General features: G+C 47.3%; 1 protein-coding gene across 3 annotated transcripts in view; it reads right to left on the minus strand.

Annotated features, from left to right (window-relative positions):
• The window catches only part of LOC310781274 (plakophilin-4-like), a 170,354-nt gene that overhangs the window by 131,456 nt on the left and 17,917 nt on the right, over positions 1-20,981 (minus strand). For 2 of the 3 annotated variants that reach the window (XM_083641864.1, XM_083641862.1), the window contains exon 2: positions 8,789-8,907. In XM_083641864.1, the coding sequence (XP_083497990.1) occupies positions 8,789-8,902 (114 nt within the window). In that variant the 5' untranslated portion in view covers positions 8,903-8,907. The remainder of the gene's footprint in view (positions 1-8,788; positions 8,908-20,981) is intronic. The other variant, XM_083641863.1, reaches the window with a different exon arrangement.

Genomic DNA, 20,981 nt, shown 5'->3' on the forward strand with positions numbered 1-20,981 from the left:
ACCTGATGCAGCATTTGTGTGTGTATCCCTTTAAGACCGCGAAACTCGTGACGCAGTTTGCGGTCTTAAAGGGATACACACACAAATGAGGGATATACACGCAAATGCTGCCTGCATTGGTTGATCAATGACAAACTGCTTGCCGACAGACAGAGAGCCAAACTACTCTCATCTCTCTGGAGCCTGATGATGATGCTGAACTTTACCCAGCTTTCTTCCAGGCAGATAAGACTGTTAACCTTTGACATTAACCAAAGCACACGCAGCAATTAAGTCTGAGAAACTCTATAGGTTGACCACTTTATAGCTGCACATGGGGCAGCTTTCCTGCGGAGAGCCTTGACATTTCAACGGTTAAGTCAATAATGTGCACTGAGTGGGCCTTGGCAGAGCCAGCCCCGCGTCACATGGGCTTTACTCTCCAGCCAGGTGCAAGCTGTCAGGAGGAAGGCACGAGCCACCCGCCGTGCCTCTGGCTCTCCCTGTGCTCCCACACCATACCTCTGGCTCTCCCTGTGCTCCCACACCATACCTCTGGCTCTCCCCCTGCTCCCACACCGTGCCTCTGGCTCTCCCCGTGCTCCCACACCGTGCCTCTGGCTCTCCCCGTGCTCCCACACCGTGCCTCTGGCTCTCCCCCTGCTCCCACACCGTGCCTCTGGCTCTCCCTGTGCTCCCACACCGTGCCTCTGGCTCTCCCCCTGCTCCCACACCGTGCCTCTGGCTCTCCCTGTGCTCCCACACCGTGCCTCTGGCTCTCCCTGTGCTCCCACACCGTGCCTCTGGCTCTCCCTGTGCTCCCACACCGTGCCTCTGGCTCTCCCCCTGCTCCCACACCGTGCCTCTGGCTCTCCCTGTGCTCCCACACCGTGCCTCTGGCTCTCCCTGTGCTCCCACACCGTGCCTCTGGCTCTCCCTGTGCTCCCACACCGTGCCTCTGGCTCTCCCCCTGCTCCCACACCGTGCCTCTGGCTCTCCCCCTGCTCCCACACCGTGCCTCTGGCTCTCCCCCTGCTCCCACACCGTGCCTCTGGCTCTCCCTGTGCTCCCACACCGTGCCTCTGGCTCTCCCCGTGCTCCCACACCGTGCCTCTGGCTCTCCCCGTGCTCCCACACCATACCTCTGGCTCTCCCTGTGCTCCCAGCCTCCTGATGCTGCTGCTGCTGCTTTCATGTAACTAACAAGTACAGAATGTGTACAGGACCACACAGCCTGTGTGTCGGCTGGATGGCAGCACTGAGTGAGTGAGTCACTGAGTGAGTGAGTGATGAAGTTCTCTAGCTCAGGGGTTCCCAACCTTTTTTGTGCCAAGGACCGGTAGATACATGGGAAAAAAAGTCGCGGACCGGTTGTCAATTTTAATGGTTTTAGTTACATATATATTTACTCACCAGGTGGCGACAAAGGGTAAATAACAGCCTTTTGTGTTGTACTGTATGTAGCCTACAGTATTTATGTTTTTGTTTCAACTACAAACATAAATAAATGTCAACTTGAAAGTAACTATGTTTCAACTACCACGCAGCCTATAATATTATAGCCTATGTTTATTTAAAAATAATAATAATAATAGGAGAAAAAAAATTGGACCGGGCTCGCGGCCCGGTACCAAATGCGTCGCGGCCCGGTACCGGTGGTTGGGGACCACTGCTCTAGCTGACAAGAGTCTCGTACACATACACGTCATGTTACATCAATGGTTGGCCGTGGCACACCCCCACAAGGTGTGAGTTGGCACATGCACGGTCGCCCAACCAGACAGGACTTCACTCAGTTAGTTAAATGGGGCTATACAACACCAGTCTCCTTTCATATCCAGACCGCAATAAAAAGGAGAGGGAAAGAAGTTCAAAAAGATTCAGAAAATATGTGTCTTGTTTTATTCCAGGTATCGTTTGTACTTTACCGTGCACCAAGTTAGCAGAAGCAGGCCCAGTTAGCACAACTGCTAGCCTAGCACAGCTGGCTGTCCCGGGAAAATGAACAACGGATGACTGGAATAAAGTAACAAGGCACGTGTTTTCAGAGCTTGTCGGACAGTCCGGCTTCCTCGCTGACTTTTCCCAAAGCCCTCGTCTTTTTGTTAGGTCTCTGTATGCCAGGAGACTGTTTCATACAGCTCCCGGGTGCCCACTCACCGTGATCGGCCTGAAGGTCCAAACACCTCCCGGCCAGAAAAGGAGAGGCCAGCAGCCCAGCACACAAAGCGGCAGCACACCCTCCCTTTCCGTTCCTGATGGCTTGCCTGCATGAGCTGAAAATGGCTCCTGAAGACCACGGCTGACACGCCATGGTAAAAAGGTGTGTGTGTGTGTGTGTGTGTGTGTGTGTGTGTGTGTGCACATTAGGCAGCGCTCAGAGAGGATGAAAATGAAAGCTGACACATCTGAATGGCCCCTCTTCCTCTCCTGGGAGATGAGGGCAGTTTGATCAATGCAATGCTCTTTACAGAGGCCTGACCTCAGAGCACCGCCGCCACTGAGTCACTACAACAGCAGAACGCACAATGACACCTATGATGAGGGGTGGAGCAGACACCTATAATGAGGGGTGGAGCAGACACCTATGATGAGGGGTGGAGCAGACACCTATAATGAGGGGTGGAGCAGACACCTATGATGAGGGGTGGAGCAGACACCTATAATGAGGGGTGGAGCAGACACCTATGATGAGGGGTGGAGCAGACACCTATGAGGGGTGGAGCAGACACCTATGATGAGGGGTGGAGCAGACACCTATAATGAGGGGTGGAGCAGACACCTATGATGAGGGGTGGAGCAGACACCTATGATGAGGGGTGGAGCAGACACCTATAATGAGGGGTGGAGCAGACACCTATAATGAGGGGTGGAGCAGACACTATGATGAGGGGTGGAGCAGACACCTATAATGAGGGGTGGAGCAGACACCTATGATGAGGGGTGGAGCAGGCACCTATGATGAGGGGTGGAGCAGGCACCTATGAGGGGTGGAGCAGACACCTATGAGGGGTGGAGCAGGCACCTATGATGAGGGGTGGAGCAGACACCTATGAGGGGTGGAGCAGACACCTATGATGAGGGGTGGAGCAGACACCTATGATGAGGGGTGGAGCAGACACCTATAATGAGGGGTGGAGCAGACACCTATGATGAGGGGTGGAGCAGACACCTATGATGAGGGGTGGAGCAGACACCTATAATGAGGGGTGGAGCAGACACCTATGAGGGGTGGAGCAGGCACCTATGATGAGGGGTGGAGCAGACACCTATGATGAGGGGTGGAGCAGACACCTATGAGGGGTGAAGCAGACACCTATGATGAGGGGTGGAGCAGACACCTATGATGAGGGGTGGAGCAGACACCTATGAGGGGTGGAGCAGACACCTATGATGAGGGGTGGAGCAGACACCTATGAGGGGTGGAGCAGACACCTATGATGAGGGGTGGAGCAGGCACCTATGATGAGGGGTGGAGCAGACACCTATGATGAGGGGTGGAGCAGACACCTATGATGAGGGGTGGAGCAGACACCTATGAGGGGTGGAGCAGGCACCTATGATGAGGGGTGGAGCAGACACCTATGATGAGGGGTGGAGCAGACACCTATGAGGGGTGGAGCAGACACCTATGATGAGGGGTGGAGCAGACACCTATGATGAGGGGTGGAGCAGACACCTATGATGAGGGGTGGAGCAGACACCTATGATGAGGGGTGGAGCAGACACCTATGATGAGGGGTGGAGCAGACACCTATGAGGGGTGGAGCAGACACCTATGATGAGGGGTGGAGCAGACACCTATGATGAGGGGTGGAGCAGACACCTATGATGAGGGGTGGAGCAGACACACAACTTCATATGAAGTTCCCAAAGAGATCTCATATCCAGCAGTCCCATATCTCAAAGCTGATGCAAGAGAGCAATAGATGAAACAAACAACATTTCTAACCAACTGACAGATCAGCCAGAATGAGACAGCACACTGTAATGCTTCTCTATTAGAGCTGGGCGATATGGACCAAAAATCATATCTCTGTATTTTTAGGCTGAATGGTCATACACGATAGATATTAGTATTTTCTATGAAGTGGGCGAAATGTTCAGTTGTAAGTCAAAGCCACATGTGAGATGTCACAAGCACTTTTATTAAAACAAGACTGAACTTATATTATATTATATTATATATAATTAACAATATTGTAGGGATGATAGTTGATGATTGGTGCTTTCACAAAATATTGACACAATGAGATGTTTGATAATAATCATCAGTAATATGTGGATATAAATGACAGCTATAAGAGTCTGGTGGTGAGGTCAGAAAATTACATCACTTTACTGTAATGCAGCCTTTTCACGATACAGTATTACGATATCCAAAATCTAAATACCCAATTTAGACCAAAGACTCACTAGAACAGTGTTCTCTTCTCTGGTGTCTTTCATTTGATTCTTATATGTTTTATTGTTGACAAATGTTTTGAACCTTGCAGAAAAACGAATTTACTTTGCAGGACATTAACTATTTGACTTGATATAGTTTCATCTTCTTGAATGCACCCAAGCACTGTCTGCACAGGCTTGGTAGGTAAACAAACAAACAGCTGTAAACTAGCGGGTGGCCATCAACACTCATGCAATGAACTTTCATTGATCATAAATGTAAATGTAGAATCTAAATGTAAGATGCTTGAGGAATTCCTCAGCTGTTGCTGACTGACAATAAAGGATCCGCCCTGTTCCTCCCTCACCGGGCCAGACGAGGCCACAGCAGCCTGCTGGAAGAGTGATTACATCAGAAAGCAAAAACACACAACTAACTTCCTCCTTTCCTGCTTTTCTTTATTCTGGACATATTGTAGCTTTCAGCTACGTTCAACCTCTCTCAGCGGAGGCTTACACGTTAACACCAGATCGGCCAATGTTCCTATCATCCCACACACGGCCTGCATGCTCCAGTCCAGGAAGCATGAGGGAGATAAGGTCTATAGATCAGATGAGAAACAGGCTAATTTCTCCCGCTCACTTCCCATTTCCATCAGGTGTGTGTGTGTGTGTGTGTGTGTGTGTGTGTGTGCGTGTGCGTGTGCGTGCATGCGTGCGTGTGTGTGTGTGTTTTTGCCTGTACAAATAGGCATTATCTGACATGTCTTGGTAAAAGAATGCTAAATAATACATTCAAGGAATCACCTTAGTAAGGCAGTAAAGCAGACACAGAAGAGACACACAGCTCAATGATTGGCTGAATCCACACAACAGAGACACTGATTGGCTGAATCCACACAACAGAGACACTGATTGGCTGAATGCACACAACAAAGACACTGATTGGCTGAATCCACACAACAGAGACACTGATTGGCTGAATCCACACCACAGAGACACTGATTGGCTGAGCACCAATCTAGAGCTTCTCACTGCTTCAATTACACTTGTGATGAAAGCGATAAAAAACCCTGGTTGAGATCATCTATGACACGCCCCCTTCTGCTACATGAAATGTTAACACCATAATAAATATTGGAGTTAATTCTGAACTACATTATTTATTTATTTTTGGGTTTTCCGCTCGAGTCCAAGGATGAAAAATACGACCGCCAGATTAACTCGAGTAGGAAAAGCACAGCAAGATCGACATTAGAAGGTTGAAATGGGGTCTGTAATAAGGCATTATGGACGTGTCATCCAGATGGTGGGTCAATCTCATTAAAGACTAAAGAGCCACTGAGCAAAGATAATAGTCCAGGAAGTGCAGCGTGACACAGCCAAACCCTCATGGTAATGTCAGAAAGACTGGGGCTGGTTAGTAGGTAATGTCAGAAAGACTGGGGCTGGTTAGTAGTTAATGTCAGACAGACTGGGGCTGGTTAGTAGTTAATGTCAGACAGACTGGGGCTGGTTAGTAGGTAATGTCAGACAGACTGGGGCTGGTTAGTAGGTAATGTCAGACAGACTGGGGCTGGTTAGTAGGTAATGTCAGACAGACTGGGGCTGGTTAGTAGTTAATGTCAGACAGACTGGGGCTGGTTAGTAGGTAATGTCAGACAGACTGGGGCTGGTTAGTAGGTAATGTCAGACAGACTGGGGCTGGTTAGTAGTTAATGTCAGACAGATTGGGGCTGGTTAGTAGTTAATGTCAGACAGACTGGGGCTGGTTAGTAGGTAATGTCAGACAGACTGGGGCTGGTTAGTAGTGAAGACAGGAGAAGGAGAGAAGACATTAAGCCAAATCAACACAAAGGCACAATACAAGAGACAGAAAGTGCCTGCCCTTGTTTGGGCATCTGGGAAAAGCCTGATCAGCAACAAGGAAAGCACGGAGAGAAGTCTACAAAGAGACAGAGGAGAGAGGGAGAAGAAGAAGAGGACAAAAGACAACTCAAGTGAAAATAAACAATGAATAATAGAGAGAAAAATGAGAGAGACAGTGAGAGTAGAATGCAGGCACATACTCACTCACCACCACACAGCCACTCATCTCAAGCCCCAGCCCCAACCACAGCTCCAGCCCCGCAGGCTAGCATGTTTACATCCACAGCGGGAGCCCTCGAAGGTCTGACTGACTGCCTCTCGACAATCACAGGACAACCTCGCGCAAAAGCACAGAGGGGGAAAAAGGTGCGCGCGCACGCACACACACACACACACACACACACACACACACACACACACACACACACACACACACACAAACTCACTAGCCTAGTCTCTATCCTCCATACAACACTCCTCGATTACTTTCCAGTGTCGATTGTGTCAGAGGAATCCCCTTGGAGGCATCATGTCTCTGGCTAGTCCCTCTCAGTGCAAAGCTCAGGCGATCACTCCTCCTGCTTGCCTGCACGCATGTGTCCCGGAGCCGGACGAGTGGCTGAGGAGCGCTCCAGGAAAGGAAGGAAGGAAGGAAGGAGGTGACATGGACAGGTGCTCCCTCCTTCCTGTTGACTGGGCTAAATAATAGCCACTTTCCTCGCAGTGTGCTTAAACAAAGCTTCTGGAGGCCAGAGCCTCCACTGATTAGGACAAGATGGAAAGTCGTTTCAAATTATAGCTCCGCTCAATAAATCATCTCTGCTGTCATCCGGAGAGCTACAGTAAGTATGACAACAATGTCACTTAGGAGGAAGAAAGCTGATAACATCACAACACAAGACGTAGTTAGCCCTGTTTGGAAGGCTGGGGCTGAGCCAGAGAGGAAGGGACTATTAAACAGCACCTCTGTGTGTGTGTGTGTGTGTGTGTGTGTGTGTGTGTGTGTGTGTGTGTGTGTGTGTGTGTGTGTGTGTGTAGGTGTGTGTAGGTGTGTGTGTGTGTGTGTGTGTGTGTGTGTGTGTGTGTGTGTGTGTGTGTGTGTGTGTGTGTGTGTGTGTGTGTGCGTGCGTGTGTGTGTGTGTGTGTGCGAGTGTGTGTGTGTGTGTGTGTGTGTGTGTGTGTGTGTGTGTGTGTGTGTGTGTGTGTGTGTGTGTGTGTTGGGAGGGGGGGGGGGTGTTGAATGAATCACTGAGAGATAGGTATAGATGGAGTGAGTCAGAGCATGTCCCTTCACAGTGTCATAAGCTGTCTGGTCCAGACGGTCGTCCTGATTGTGAATCGATGCAAACCTGGACATGAGTCACAACCAATCTCTGCTAGCCGAGCAACATTCAGCACAACAAAGCAGCAGAAACAAAGCAGGCTCAGGCTGTGAGCACAGCTCTGCCACAAACACATGTTGGATCAACTCTCATGGGGAGACATGAGACTTTTGGCTCTGTCTCAGCAGTAAATGATATGGTGACAGGGTTTACAGGGGTGTGACGCAAGTCAAATGGGGACAAGCACGCTTGTCACTTTATTTGTCACACAACATGCAGTGACCACCACACACACACACACAGTGACCACCACACACACACACACACACACGCTGACATGGTGCTCAGTGACATGTAGTCTCAGGACAGGCCAGGAGCAGTGGACCACTTTACAATACAGCGCCTGGGCTCAGGTATGGTCAGGTGACGATCTTTTGCATGTTTTTAGTGGGGGTCCATATCGATGGTGTATGGAGGAAACCCCAGGGGAGCACACGCCACACGGGGAGAACATGCAAACACTTTGCTCTATTTACTATTGTATTATTGTACTATTTTTCTTTACATGTTTCCAACGTGTAAAACTCGACATGCAACTTTGCTGCTTCCTTGGCGAGGTCACAGTTGCAAAAGAGATTTCGTATCTCAATTGTTTTTATCTGGTTAAATAAATAAATAAAACACACAGAAAGGCCCTTTTCAAGAGATAGCCCACCTGGGCACGAGGCACCGAACGCATGGGGAGACATACCCCCAGTGCAGTCCCAGATGGGAATCGAACCCAGGACCTTGTTGCTGTGAGGCGAGAAGCGGCAACACTGCGCCACCGTCCCCCAGAGCAAACATCCACATGAAACCATGGCACACACTCCTGTTAGTTGGTGGGAGGGAGGGAGGGAAGGAGCAGGGTACCTGTGAAACCATGGCACACACTCCTGTTAGTTGGTGGAAGGGAGGGAGGGAAGGAGCAGGGTACCTATGAAACCATGGCACACACTCCTGTTAGTTGGTGGAAGGGAGGGAGGGAAGGAGCAGGGTACCTATGAAACCATGGCACACACTCCTGTTAGTTGGTGGGAGGGAGGGAGGGAAGGAGCAGGGTACCTGTGAAACCATGGCACACACTCCTGTTAGTTGGTGGAAGGGAGGGAGGGAAGGAGCAGGGTACCTATGAAACCATGGCACACACTCCTGTTAGTTGGTGGAAGGGAGGGAGGGAAGGAGCAGGGTACCTGTTCTTTGACAGAGGCCAGGATGTTGTTGGCGGTGTTGTCAGTCTCCATGCTGTGGCCAGTGGTCAGCAGAAGCCCCTCCTCCGTCACTGGGCTCTGCTCAGGAGCTGGCATTCCTTCTGCATGGGCGCGCATGCACACACACACACAGACACACACACGCACACACACACACGCACACACACACACACACACACACATGCACAAACCACAAGCTGGTCACTACAGGCACTCGGCGGAGAAACACAATCTTGTGGACACAAAGCGAGATATGCACGTGCACGTGCAAACACACTCAACAAATACATCCTGTAAACACTTGAGTCTCTCCCCCCCCCTCCTAAAACACACAGGCAAGTGATAGTGACAACTGAGTAGTGGTCACACACACGTCACCAGAAATATACAAACACACACCTACACACACACACACATACACACGCCACCAGAAATACACAAACACACACACACACCACCAGAAATACACAAACACACACCCACCCCCACACACACACACACACACACGCCACCAGAAATACACAAACACAAACACACACCCACACACACACACACCATATGGGCCAGAAGAAAGACTGTCACTGTTTCATATCTACAGCAGTGCAAGTCAACAAACAAGTTCAGTCGTGATTAGTGTGTATTTAATACAGTGTGATTAAAAAACACATGTCACACAAACACAGAGCCATTAACGCTTCCAATCAAGCCCCCAAAGGATGGCAATCGTAATTCTGAGAATACTAAAACTGGCCCACAACGCCAGGCATGTGTGTGTGTGTGTGTGTGTGTGTGTGTGTGTGTGTGTGTGTGTGTGTGTGTGTGTGTGTGTGTGTGCGTGTGTGTGTGTGCGCGTGTGTGTGTGTGTGTATGTGTGTGTGTGCAGTGTGTGTGTGTGTGTGCGTGTGTGTGTGTGTGTGTGCGCGTGTATGTGTGTATGTGTGTGTGTGTGTGTGTGTGTGCGTGCGTGTGTGTGCAGTGTGTGTGTGTGTGCGGTGTGTATGGAGGCGGTGGGGGTGGTAGGAGGTGAGTGAGCCGGCCTTTAAGAGCAGAACATGTCAGCAGACAGACAGAAGAGATAAGGCGTGGCTCTCTCTCTCTCTCTCTCTCTCTCTCTCTCTCTCTCTCTCTCTCTCTCTCTCTCTCTCTCTCTCTCTCTCTCTCTCTCTCTCTCTCTCTCTCTCTCTCTCTCTCTCTCTCTCTCTCTCTCTCTCTGCTCTCTTGTCTGAAGAAGGAGGGTGAATAGTTATGGCCTCATTATGTGTGTTGACAGTGAGAGCGTGGAGGGAGGGAGGGAGGGAGGGAGGGAGGGAGGGGTTGGCTGCTGAAGGCTGATCCATATTTACTACAAGACAGAAAGGTCTCTGCTGCCTCACACAGCACAGAGCACCAGGCACTGGAAGCAGGTCTCTGCTGCCTCACACAGCACAGAGCACCAGGCACTGGAAGCAGGTCTCTGCTGCCTCACACAGCACAGAGCACCAGGCACTGGAAGCAGGTCTCTGCTGCCTCACACAGCACAGAGCACCAGGCACTGGAAGCAGGTCTCTGCTGCCTCACACAGCACAGAGCACCAGGCACTGGAAGCAGGTCTCTGCTGCCTCACACAGCACAGAGCACCAGGCACTGGAAGCAGGTCTCTGCTGCCTCACACAGCACAGAGCACCAGGCACTGGAAGCAGGTCTCTGCTGCCTCACACAGCACAGAGCACCAGGCACTGGAAGCAGGTCTCTGCTGCCTCACACAGCACAGAGCACCAGGCACTGGAAGCACAGAGCACCAGGCACTGGAAGCACGCCTCCATTCATATAGCAGCTATTTGACTTTGGGGAAACAGGGAATTGACTGTGACTGTTACTGCCTTGAGAGCCACTGCTGCTGTCATCTAACAGCTACAAGCACATCCAGATACATTCTGCCCCTGATTTTCTACACATGAATCTTGACTTGCATGATGCCCTGGCCTGCACACCAGACAGACACATACAGTACAGCCAAGGTGCTGCAACGTCCCCCCCTATTGTGAATACATGGTGGAATATTAGCTGCTCAAAGCACCATTAAATAACCATATGGTCATCTACAAAATAGCCTTGCCACTAGCGTTAGAAGTCAATATGAAACTGTCTGTTTTAATATTCTTAATTTATTATGTCAGCCTGCGGCCCGGGTGACTGGAGTCCACACACACACACACACACACACACACACACACACACACACACACACACACACACACAGTAAAGGCACACACTCTGTTATGTCTGTCCGTCTCTGTTCATTTCAAATCATTTTCAATGGCAGCTGTCTCTGTCTGTTGTCCGGACAGCACAGATGTCTCCCTCAGATTTCCATCCATTTTGATGGACAGAAAGTTCAACCCAGTTGAACTTTTTCTAGATGGACAGATTCGTCACCATCTGTTAGGGATGGCCAATGAATTTTGAATTTTGACAATTGTACAATTGACAAAGTACGTTTTCCATTGTTTTTGTCCATGAGACGTTGCTGTAGCCGCTGGCTGCGCACTCACTCACGCAAAGAGCATTAGCGACAGTAGCACCCAGCAGCTAGCAGATAGAAATGTAGTAGAAATGGTGTCTACATTACAGCAACACTGTAATGTAGTGTGGAAAAGGTTTCAAGGCTCGTTACTGCATGAAGAAAAGCTGATATACTGTCTAATGTTCCATGCGCTATCTCGGCTTCGTTCGGAAAGCTAAGCTAACGTGGCTAACATAGTCTGGGTCTGTGAACGTCAATAGAGTGCCAACGTCACCCCCTCTCCCTCTCCATGGGATTTCATCTGCTATTCATTTTTCCATAAACTTTGCGTAAAATACTTACTAAAATAAAAATTGTTTTACTTGGTCAAACCAAGCAATTCAACTATACTTAGAATCAGGGGAGACCATATAACATTTGACTGACTTTTTTTTTTTAAGGGGTGGGCGAATTTCTACGAAAAGTCATCTTTGGCCCAGTGAATTTCAAATAGTGTTTTTGCTAGAAATGCCCATCCCTATTCCCTACCGTCCGTTTAGCAAATCAGTGAGGTCGCGGCCTAAGTAGGAACTGGGTGTTATGGTTGAAATCAATATCACGATAATAAGGGCAAAATCACATTAAATAATAAAATGTGTGTTCATCTCATTGAACCGAATGGTAATCTTAGGTGTGATGTCAAACAAAACTTGACATTTAATAATATATAATCATTTTTAAGTCAACTTTGCTTGTCATTATCAATGCAGACAGCAGAAATGTGTCACGATATTTAAAACATCTTCATATCATCACGATATGATGATTCCACTGAAAGACGATAAACGATAATATTGAATTATCGCCCAGCCCTCGGCCTACGGGAAGAGTTTTGTTGAGACTGATAGTCAGTTTGGGTGAACCGGCTGGGGTGTTTGTTTACAGTTCTGGGCCCAGGGATGGGATGGGGTGGGTAGGGGAGCAAGCCCTGAAGCATGTGGGAGGTCCCCCAGACATTCGGACCAAACGTGACCCTGAGGTATTCTGGGATTGTCTCACCACGGGCCAAGGTGTCTGAGCTGAAGCTGCTCACGTGCCAGCCGAGGTGTTGGGTGGCAGATAGAGGGTTCCATTACCAAGAATGTTGGTAATAGGATCACAAGATATTCAGTCCACTATCAGATGCCCAAAGTCCTTTCCAGCTCATTCACACGACTGAAACATGTTTTCCCCCATTAAGGAAGATTGATATCCAACTCAAAATCACAAGAACAAAATGTTTCCCTAATTGTAACAAGCACCATTTGTATCAAGGACATGGCACGTTCTCTCCAGAAAGCAGAGGCTTTACAGGAAACTGGAGACGTTGTTTGAGTCTGATGGGACTCCTCCTCCCTAAACACAGCTCAGCACAGACTGCTGGGAGCATTTTTTGAAAGCTGACAGAAGTTGCCAACCCGGTCAGGTGGTGGAGTGAGCGGTTAAAAAACCCTTTAGCTTCCTCTTATCAATATATCTTGTCTCTGAAAAGACAAAGAGAAGCATACTGCTCCGACCGGAAGCGTTCAGTCTAGTAGTCGTGTTTGCGTTCAGGTTTTGCACAAATGATTAGCAAACTTTTTGAAAAGTCGACAAACTTAAAATTCGAATCAGGTACCTTTTCCATGAACAGCTGTTAAGCAAATAAGTAGGTTGTGTTGTGTGTGGGCCTGGGGGGCGAGACAAGATGGAGAGAGAGAGAGAGAGCTTAACTTGCGTTTGTAATAATAATAATTTCATGTGATCTGCTGGTGGCTGTATTTCTGTCTCTCTGGCGGTGAGGAGTAAATATTACGGCCAACATTGTGCATTCTGCCATGCTCAACATATGGTGCACAAAACATGTCTGGAGTCAGCGTGCAAAAGGCCTTTTAGGGATGGAGTGAGATCTGCTGGTGGATTATCTGGCTGTGTGTTGTGTTGTGTTGTGTTGTGTTGTGTTGTGCTGTGCTGTGCTGTGCTGTGTTGTGTTGTGTTGTGTTGTGCTGTGCTGTGCTGTGTTGTGTTGTGTTGTGTTGTGTTGTGTTGTGCTGTGCTGTGCTGTGTTGTGGTGTGCTGTGCTGTGCTGTGCTGTGCTGTGTTGTGTTGTGCTGTGCTGTGCTGTGCTGTGGTGTGTTGTGCTGTGCTGTGCTGTGCTGTGCTGTGTTGTGGTGTGCTGTGCTGTGCTGTGCTGTGTTGTGTTGTGCTGTGCTGTGCTGTGCTGTGCTGTGTTGTGTTGTGGTGTGTTGTGTTGTGGTGTGCTGTGCTGTGCTGTGTTGTGTTGTGCTGTGCTGTGCTGTGCTGTGTTGTGCTGTGCTGTGCTGTGCTGTGCTGTGTTGTGGTGTGGTGTGTTGTGTTGTGTTGTGGTGTGTTGTGTTGTGTTGTGCTGTGTTGTGTTGTGCTGTGCTGTGTTGTGTTGTGTTGTGTTGTGCTGTGCTGTGGTGTGTTGTGTTGTGTTGTGTTGTGTTGTGTTGTGTTGTGTTGTGCTGTGCTGTGTTGTGGTGTGTTGTGTTGTGTTGTGTTGTGCTGTGCTGTGTTGTGTTGTGGTGTGTTGTGTTGTGCTGTGCTGTGCTGTGCTGTGCTGTGCTGTGCTGTGTTGTGTTGTGTTGTGCTGTGCTGTGCTGTGTTGTGCTGTGTTGTGCTGTGTTGTGCTGTGTTGTGCTGTGCTGTGTTGTGTTGTGCTGTGCTGTGCTGTGCTGTGCTGTGTTGTGTTGTGTTGTGCTGTGCTGTGCTGTGTTGTGCTGTGTTGTGCTGTGTTGTGCTGTGTTGTGCTGTGTTGTGTTGTGTTGTGCTGTGCTGTGTTGTGTTGTGTTGTGCTGTGTTGTGTTGTGTTGTGCTGTGTTGTGTTGTGTTGTGCTGTGTTGTGCTGTGTTGTGTTGGGTCTGATCTGCCAGCAGAACGCATCGCAAGCTGCTGCCAGCTGTGCACAACACAGTGTCCAGCTGATAAGTCATGTGAGCTAAAGGTTCTCTACGTCAGAACCTTTTCAAAAAAGGTGTTTCTCTCTCTCATTTTGTGCATTAACTATCTAAAAAAAAAAGGCAAAAACCACCTCAAGCGAGTGTAAAAACTTTTTTGCAAAATAGTTTTTTCGAATCTACTTTTTCTAATGCAATACTTGGAAAAAATACGTTGATGGAAACACGACTGTGAGGATAATTCTCCTTTTTATCACCATAAATGAAGTATGGAATGGCCTTTGTTCATGCGTGACTTTTCTTTAATCCTTTTATGTACATCGACATTTAGCAGGATGCAACACAGGATCAAAAACACAACATCCAACATGACAAAATGAATGACAATTCAAGCATATCAAAAAAGAATTCAGATCACCTCACACCCTGACCAAGATCTATGAAATGGATATCATCTGTCCAAATGAATATTTCTCGGCAGCCTAACGTTGCCTGTAGGAAACTGCACACTAAGCAGACTGTAGGAAATACAACCACTGAAGAAGCAAAAGGAAAGCAAACCATATCTGAGGCGCCCCTTAAGGAAAGGAAAATTGTGATATGTATCTGAACTTACCTCTGAAATTCCCCATCCTATCTGGGAGACAGAGTGACTTAAGGTCTGCTTGGCTCTGGGTCCTCAGCAGCTCTGAGATGAGAGAGAGTAGAGAACATTGCTGCCGCCAACCTACTGAAAGTCCTACAGATGACCAACCTATCTGGTTCTTCAAGATTTCTCTCCTTGTTTGCCTTCAGCTACTGAGGGGGAAAAGAACCCCCACAGTGTGTTGCACTGAGCATTCTGCACATCAAGCCTTCTGACGGTTTGAAGTACGCTACATTCAAAGCACACAGCAGGCTGACAATTAGGTGAGCTAAGCAGACAAGCACAATCAGTGCAGCTTTCAAGGCTGTCATTAGGTTCATGCCTAAGAGGAGCACACTAGCTAGTTCCCAGGACCTGAGATGAGCTCATTCTAGTCTAAACACAGAGCGGCGTCTAATTGCACAATTATGGTTCTTTCCCTTGACTAAGCAGAAAACAAACACTCTGCATACGACAGCAGCATGACGACATCTTTGAACACAGACAATATCTCAGACATTCAAGTCAGAAATCAGATAGTCTCAAACTACTTAACTCTCTGTGGCTCCAGTGAATCAATCATTTGATCATAATGACAGATGTCTCTAACTTAACTTCTCAACATGGAACAATCAATAAGCATCTCTATGAGTCAACTCTCTTTCTACTAAGCCCAGAGCGCCTTCACGATAGCCAAAGCTAAACACCCACTTTATAGAGAGGCAAAGTGAGCGCCTACTTCCTGCTTCAGCACTGTACCAGAGATTTTCATCCGCCATTTATTTTCCCATCGTCATTTCGTAAAATGCGTATAAAAATAGTTTTACTGGTTCAAACCAAACGGGTTTAAATGCAGGTTTAAAGAAAATATTTTTTCGATGTTGTTGTTTTTAGTTTTGGTCCGAGTGAAATGTTCTATGGTCTCTCCCGATTATAGCGTTAGCTGAACCGTTTGGTTCGACGAAGTACAACTATTTTATAAGCATTTTACGAAATGTCTATGGAAAGATAAATGGCGGACGAAGATTTCTGGTACAGTGCTGAAGCAGGAAGTGACGTTCCACTTTGCCTCTCTATAAGGTTACAATCATCCTCATAGTCTCAGTCTGACCCCGCCCTGACTCATGGGATCACATGGTCTAAATGGGCTTGTGACCTCAGACTCTGTCCACTCTTCAGAGAGTCTTACGCAACACCACTTTCCTCAACTCTCCCTCTCCCTTCTCAATTCAATCTACTTGATGGTGCATGGAAGTGAAGGGAGGTCGGGACAATGGAGGCAGCAAGTGTGCAAAGGCCTGGAACAATTTCAGCGGCCGCAAGGCTCCCTGTTCAGGTGTCAAGTCTCAAAGGAGGAGTAGGATTTTGAAGTCGACGACGTCGATCAAGACTAGTCTAGGCGGTTTTACTGTCCCAGATTCAAACGCTGTCTGTTCTCGCATGAATCTCTTCAAGACATTTGAATTGATCGGTTCCTGATCCTTCAGAGAGCTACCTGTGCCTCTTTGTCACCTTCCCAGAGGAGCACCACAGAATCAAACACCGTCACTCATACAAATCTATTCCTTTTTCCCCCCCCTCACTTTGGACTCCAACAGATGAAGCTACAGTCACCTGATGTTCCTGTAAGTCAAGACTGTGTGTAGGAGGAGTTGAAAGGGAAAGTCTTCCAGAGGCTGAGTGACACCTGAATCTGAATGAACCAACCAGGTCAGAGACACTCAACAAAGACAAACAGAGGTGATAGAAAGCAGAGTAAATAATTATACACCAGGCTGGGTTTGAGAGGCAGGGCGTTTTAAAAGCCCCAGAGGAGCAGCACTTCAAATGCTGATGACTCTGACCTGCTGAGCTGAAAGGCCCGGGAAATCTTCAGCTGCCTCTAGCTAGCATCCATGCTATGCCTTGTGCTGGGTTTTCCTATAGAGAAAACCTTCTGGCTAGTAGCACCAAAACAACCAGAGTGGGAAAGAAGGAGAAAGATGTGACTGAGAAACATTTTCAATTAGATTTTCCAGTGTTCTATTTTTGGTTGCTATTCACCTTATATTCAGACCTTACAGTGGGCCAAATTCTTCCGGGTTGTGTTAACACTTCCGGCGGTCACGGCGCCAAATATGAAAGAACGTCATGAAGAAGAGAGTTGTTTTTGGAGCGGACAGTGCAGGGGGTAAAACAAAGAACGTAGCCTACTTTGAGCTTGGTACACAGCAAGCAAGCGAGTATCCACTGTTAGCCAGGTCAGATAACGTTATCGTCCACAATGATGAACACTTTCTTGTAAAACATACCTGGACTCCAACAAAGAAAGCTTCAGAAGGTTTTCTGTCCTCCGAGCGCAGCTTGAGCCACTTACGTCTATAAGACCCGCAGACGTTAACGTAATTCCCTGGAATGCGAGAATTAACGAGCCAGTTACATGGCGTTGCATTCTTAGACATTGCCGTTTGCTTTTATTTGGTATGTTACACACAATTGGCTAAACTATTAGTTAATTCAGAGTTAGATGATATTGGAGCAGCCAGCCATTTTGTTTTCTTTTCTTTTTTGCCGGAAGTCGTCGAACGACCACACAACCAGGTCAAATGGGCGTGGCTACATAAGGTGAATAGGTACTGCTGATGAGTTAGTACTGTTGTACCCACACTCCCTATGGAGAGGAAGTCACGTCACATTAGAACAACAACCGCTATTCAGTGGGATGCAGGTCAACACTGCTTCAAAATACACATGGCTTTGGTAGTCAGTCAGCTGATTGAAGTTGTCAGTTACCCATGTGGAGGGTAGCAGTACACCTTCACTAATTCCAGTCTGCTAAAAATGCAAAAGACGAAGGAAAGATGAGCGAGAGACAAAAACTTTGAATTAAATGCTATATTAATTATTCATATGGTGGACAGTTCCATTACTAAACTCCCTGCAGCTACTACAACAAAGTCCCCAAAGACCCACAATGCTTTTATACGAGGGATCAGCCGAGCAGCATTTTGGTAAACAAACCGTGTCACTGGGTGGCAACGGCAATGGAACCCTATGGAGCCCAAGTGGCGCGAGGCGTGAGTGTCTGACTCTAGCCGCTTGACTCTGTTTACATTTTAAAAACTGTGACAGTTCACACAACTTTAACACGACATGCATATATTATACATCAAACTCAAAACATCAAAATATAAGCGGTCATGTATAGTTTTTGAGATATTAACGTTTGTTTGACACAACTCGTACCATTAACTGCCGCTGGGTGGCAAGGGACGTCGCGCTGATTCGTCCTATTCCTCATTTCAAATAATGTATTGACTTTCCTGAATCAAATTTATATTTGTGGTGGGCCGATATGGGTTTTTTCCAGACTTCACCAGGCCTGATCAATACCATATTTCAGCCCAAATAAACAAAGCAAGAGAAAAAGACAGGAGGAGAATAACACATCAACTCAAATGAATCATTCGTAACAGCAGCATTATATTTCTTCTGCCCGCAACCAACTCTGAAATCCCCTCCTACACACAAACTATTACACACACACAGACTACACACAAACTATTACACACACACAGACTACACACAAACTATTACACACACACACAGACTACACACAAACTATTACACATACACAGACTACACACAAACTATTACACATACACAGACTACACACAAACTATTACACATACACAGAATAGAATAAACATGTATTTAAAAAAGACATTGGTAACAAAAGTAAGTCCTTTGAGCTGGCTTTAAATTTGGTGTGAGGCACACTACACAAATGATCCAGAGCATCGTGCAGGGAATGTGCCTAGAAAACTGGAACATTGCCCAAACAGTGAAGGCATTAGGCCTCATACAATATTCCCCTGACTCTCCAGATGACTTCCTAGTATTCACCTTATTCCTGGACCTACGTTTCCCATGATTCTCAGCAGTAGCCGGTTGTCAACTTCCTGTTTACATTTTTTTCACTAGCAAGGAGGTGCGCGCCGCTGTCAAAGAGTGGGAACGTTTGGCTTATTTTATCCGAAATGGCTAAAAATAGTAACGTTGTGTGGTTGCATAGCGACGATATTTTACAAAAACGAGGTGAATCTCAATTCACTCGTACTGTACGGGCTTATTTTAGCAGAAATGGCTAAAAAATAGTATGTGGTTGCATAGCGGCAGCTTTTATTTTGAAGGCTAAACGTCCAAACTGGAACTCTTATTATTTGGTCATTGAACGGAGCTTTAGCGGTCTCTCTCTTTCAAGATTCAAGATATTGTCACTCCGTGCTGGGGGGCTCCATTACAAGACATAGGTAGGTACAAAGTCACAACAATTATTATGATTATTTTCAGTCTCTTTCTCTATGAACGGTCCTGGGCGGAAACAGGCAACCGGCAGCTGGAAACAGGGAGGGAGGGTGTCATGGAAGCGCCCACGGTCTCACCAGGAAACTCGTGAATACACAGTACACACTACACACCACATGGAGACATCTTTTGACGAGGACTGAGGTGTGTGTGTGTGTGTGTGTAACGCGTGTGTGTGTGTCCGTCCTGCATGATGGATTTGCCAGCAGTAAACACAAAAGGTTATTATTAGATCTCTAGATGTTTGACTTTCTGTTGCTCTCGACAGCTGAAAATGCTTTGCTCATTATTGACACAGCCGACAGCTAAGGAATGTCTCCTATTCAGAGTTGAAACACTGTCACACATGCAGACACCATCGCTAGGCTAAGGCTATATCAATCATTAACAATCTAAAGGAAAATGATATAGCCCACTTTGAACAGAGACATACCTCTAGTTCTGATGAGACAGTAGGTAGTGGTACACTACTGGAGACAGTAGTCCAGCAGCAGCGTCTCCTTCACCTGCTCCAGTGTGAATGAAGGTGGGCATGCTAAAGGAATGCCATGCCTACCTGCTACCTCATACCTGCTACCTCATACCTGCTACCTCATACCTGCTACCTCAACCTCATACCTTCAATCATATCCCACACAATGTTGCAACAACTGGGGGGGGGGGGGTAAACATCCCATGACCACAAGTTCCTGCAGTGATCATTCACCCTCAATCATTCAGTAGAACACTGCTTTAACTCATAGGGGAGGAAGTAGGGTTGGGCAATTAACCGAAAATCTATCGAAGCCGACATTTAGAATCTCTAAATGACTTAATCTTGCTCATGTCAATTCATTGAATTAATTAATGAATTTAATTAATTAATGTCCAACAACTGTTAGTCTCCAATCAGTCATTGACTCAAAGCGAAGCTGTCAGCATGGAGGATGACACGAGTGAAAACACCAAGCTAAGGATGCCACGGTGTGGACATTTTCCCACCGGGTAATAAGCATGTGACCACACCGGTGTTACCAGGAACACCGGGAAATGTAAACAATAGGATTGTTAGTTCCTACTAGTGCATGTTGTTCCGGGGAACAATAACAGTGACCAGTCGGGTATCCGTAGCAGCTAGACTAGATCGAACGTTACGTTATATGTATGTTGATAATACAAGTTTTAAAGTAAGCAAGAGTCTATGCTTTAACCGTCCATTCTGTAGGTTCATAGAGACAAGACGCACGCTGCTGCTGTTTAAAGTACTAACGTTAGCATGGACGCTCACAGTCATACAACACTGGCTGCATCACAACTCATGGCTGCATCTGACTCCAGACAACTTTTCAGACGCCCGTGGAGACAATCTTTCTCAAAAGAAACTAACGTTAGTGACACAGCCGGAGACTTTTTCTGACATGGGATTAACAATACCAGCAAGCAGCAGTAAGCAGTCAATGACTGAATGCTGGTAAGTCCTCCCTCCCTCCCGCTAGCATTGATGCTAAGTTAGCATCGACTTTTCGCTGTGGAAAAAAAGGCACATTTCCAGAGATGGCCCGCAGTGACAACAGTATGCACACGCATGCAGGCTTAGCTAAGGGTCTTACCTACTGTACATGTGTATGAGGAGGGCATCATTTGTGTTCATAAGATGCATAGCGTTAACTAACGTTAGTTGCTGGTCTAACCAGAACAGCGGAGCCACACCTCAGCCCAGAGGGAGCACTTGTAATTTACACCGGCGCACGCTGAAACTGCAGAGTTTTCCTTTCAATTCTTCCTCCATAAAAAGAAAAGGTGTTA

This window comes from Poromitra crassiceps, assembly GCF_964638095.1.
Source record: "Poromitra crassiceps genome assembly, chromosome: 8".
NCBI classification, from domain to species: Eukaryota; Metazoa; Chordata; class Actinopteri; order Beryciformes; family Melamphaidae; genus Poromitra; species Poromitra crassiceps.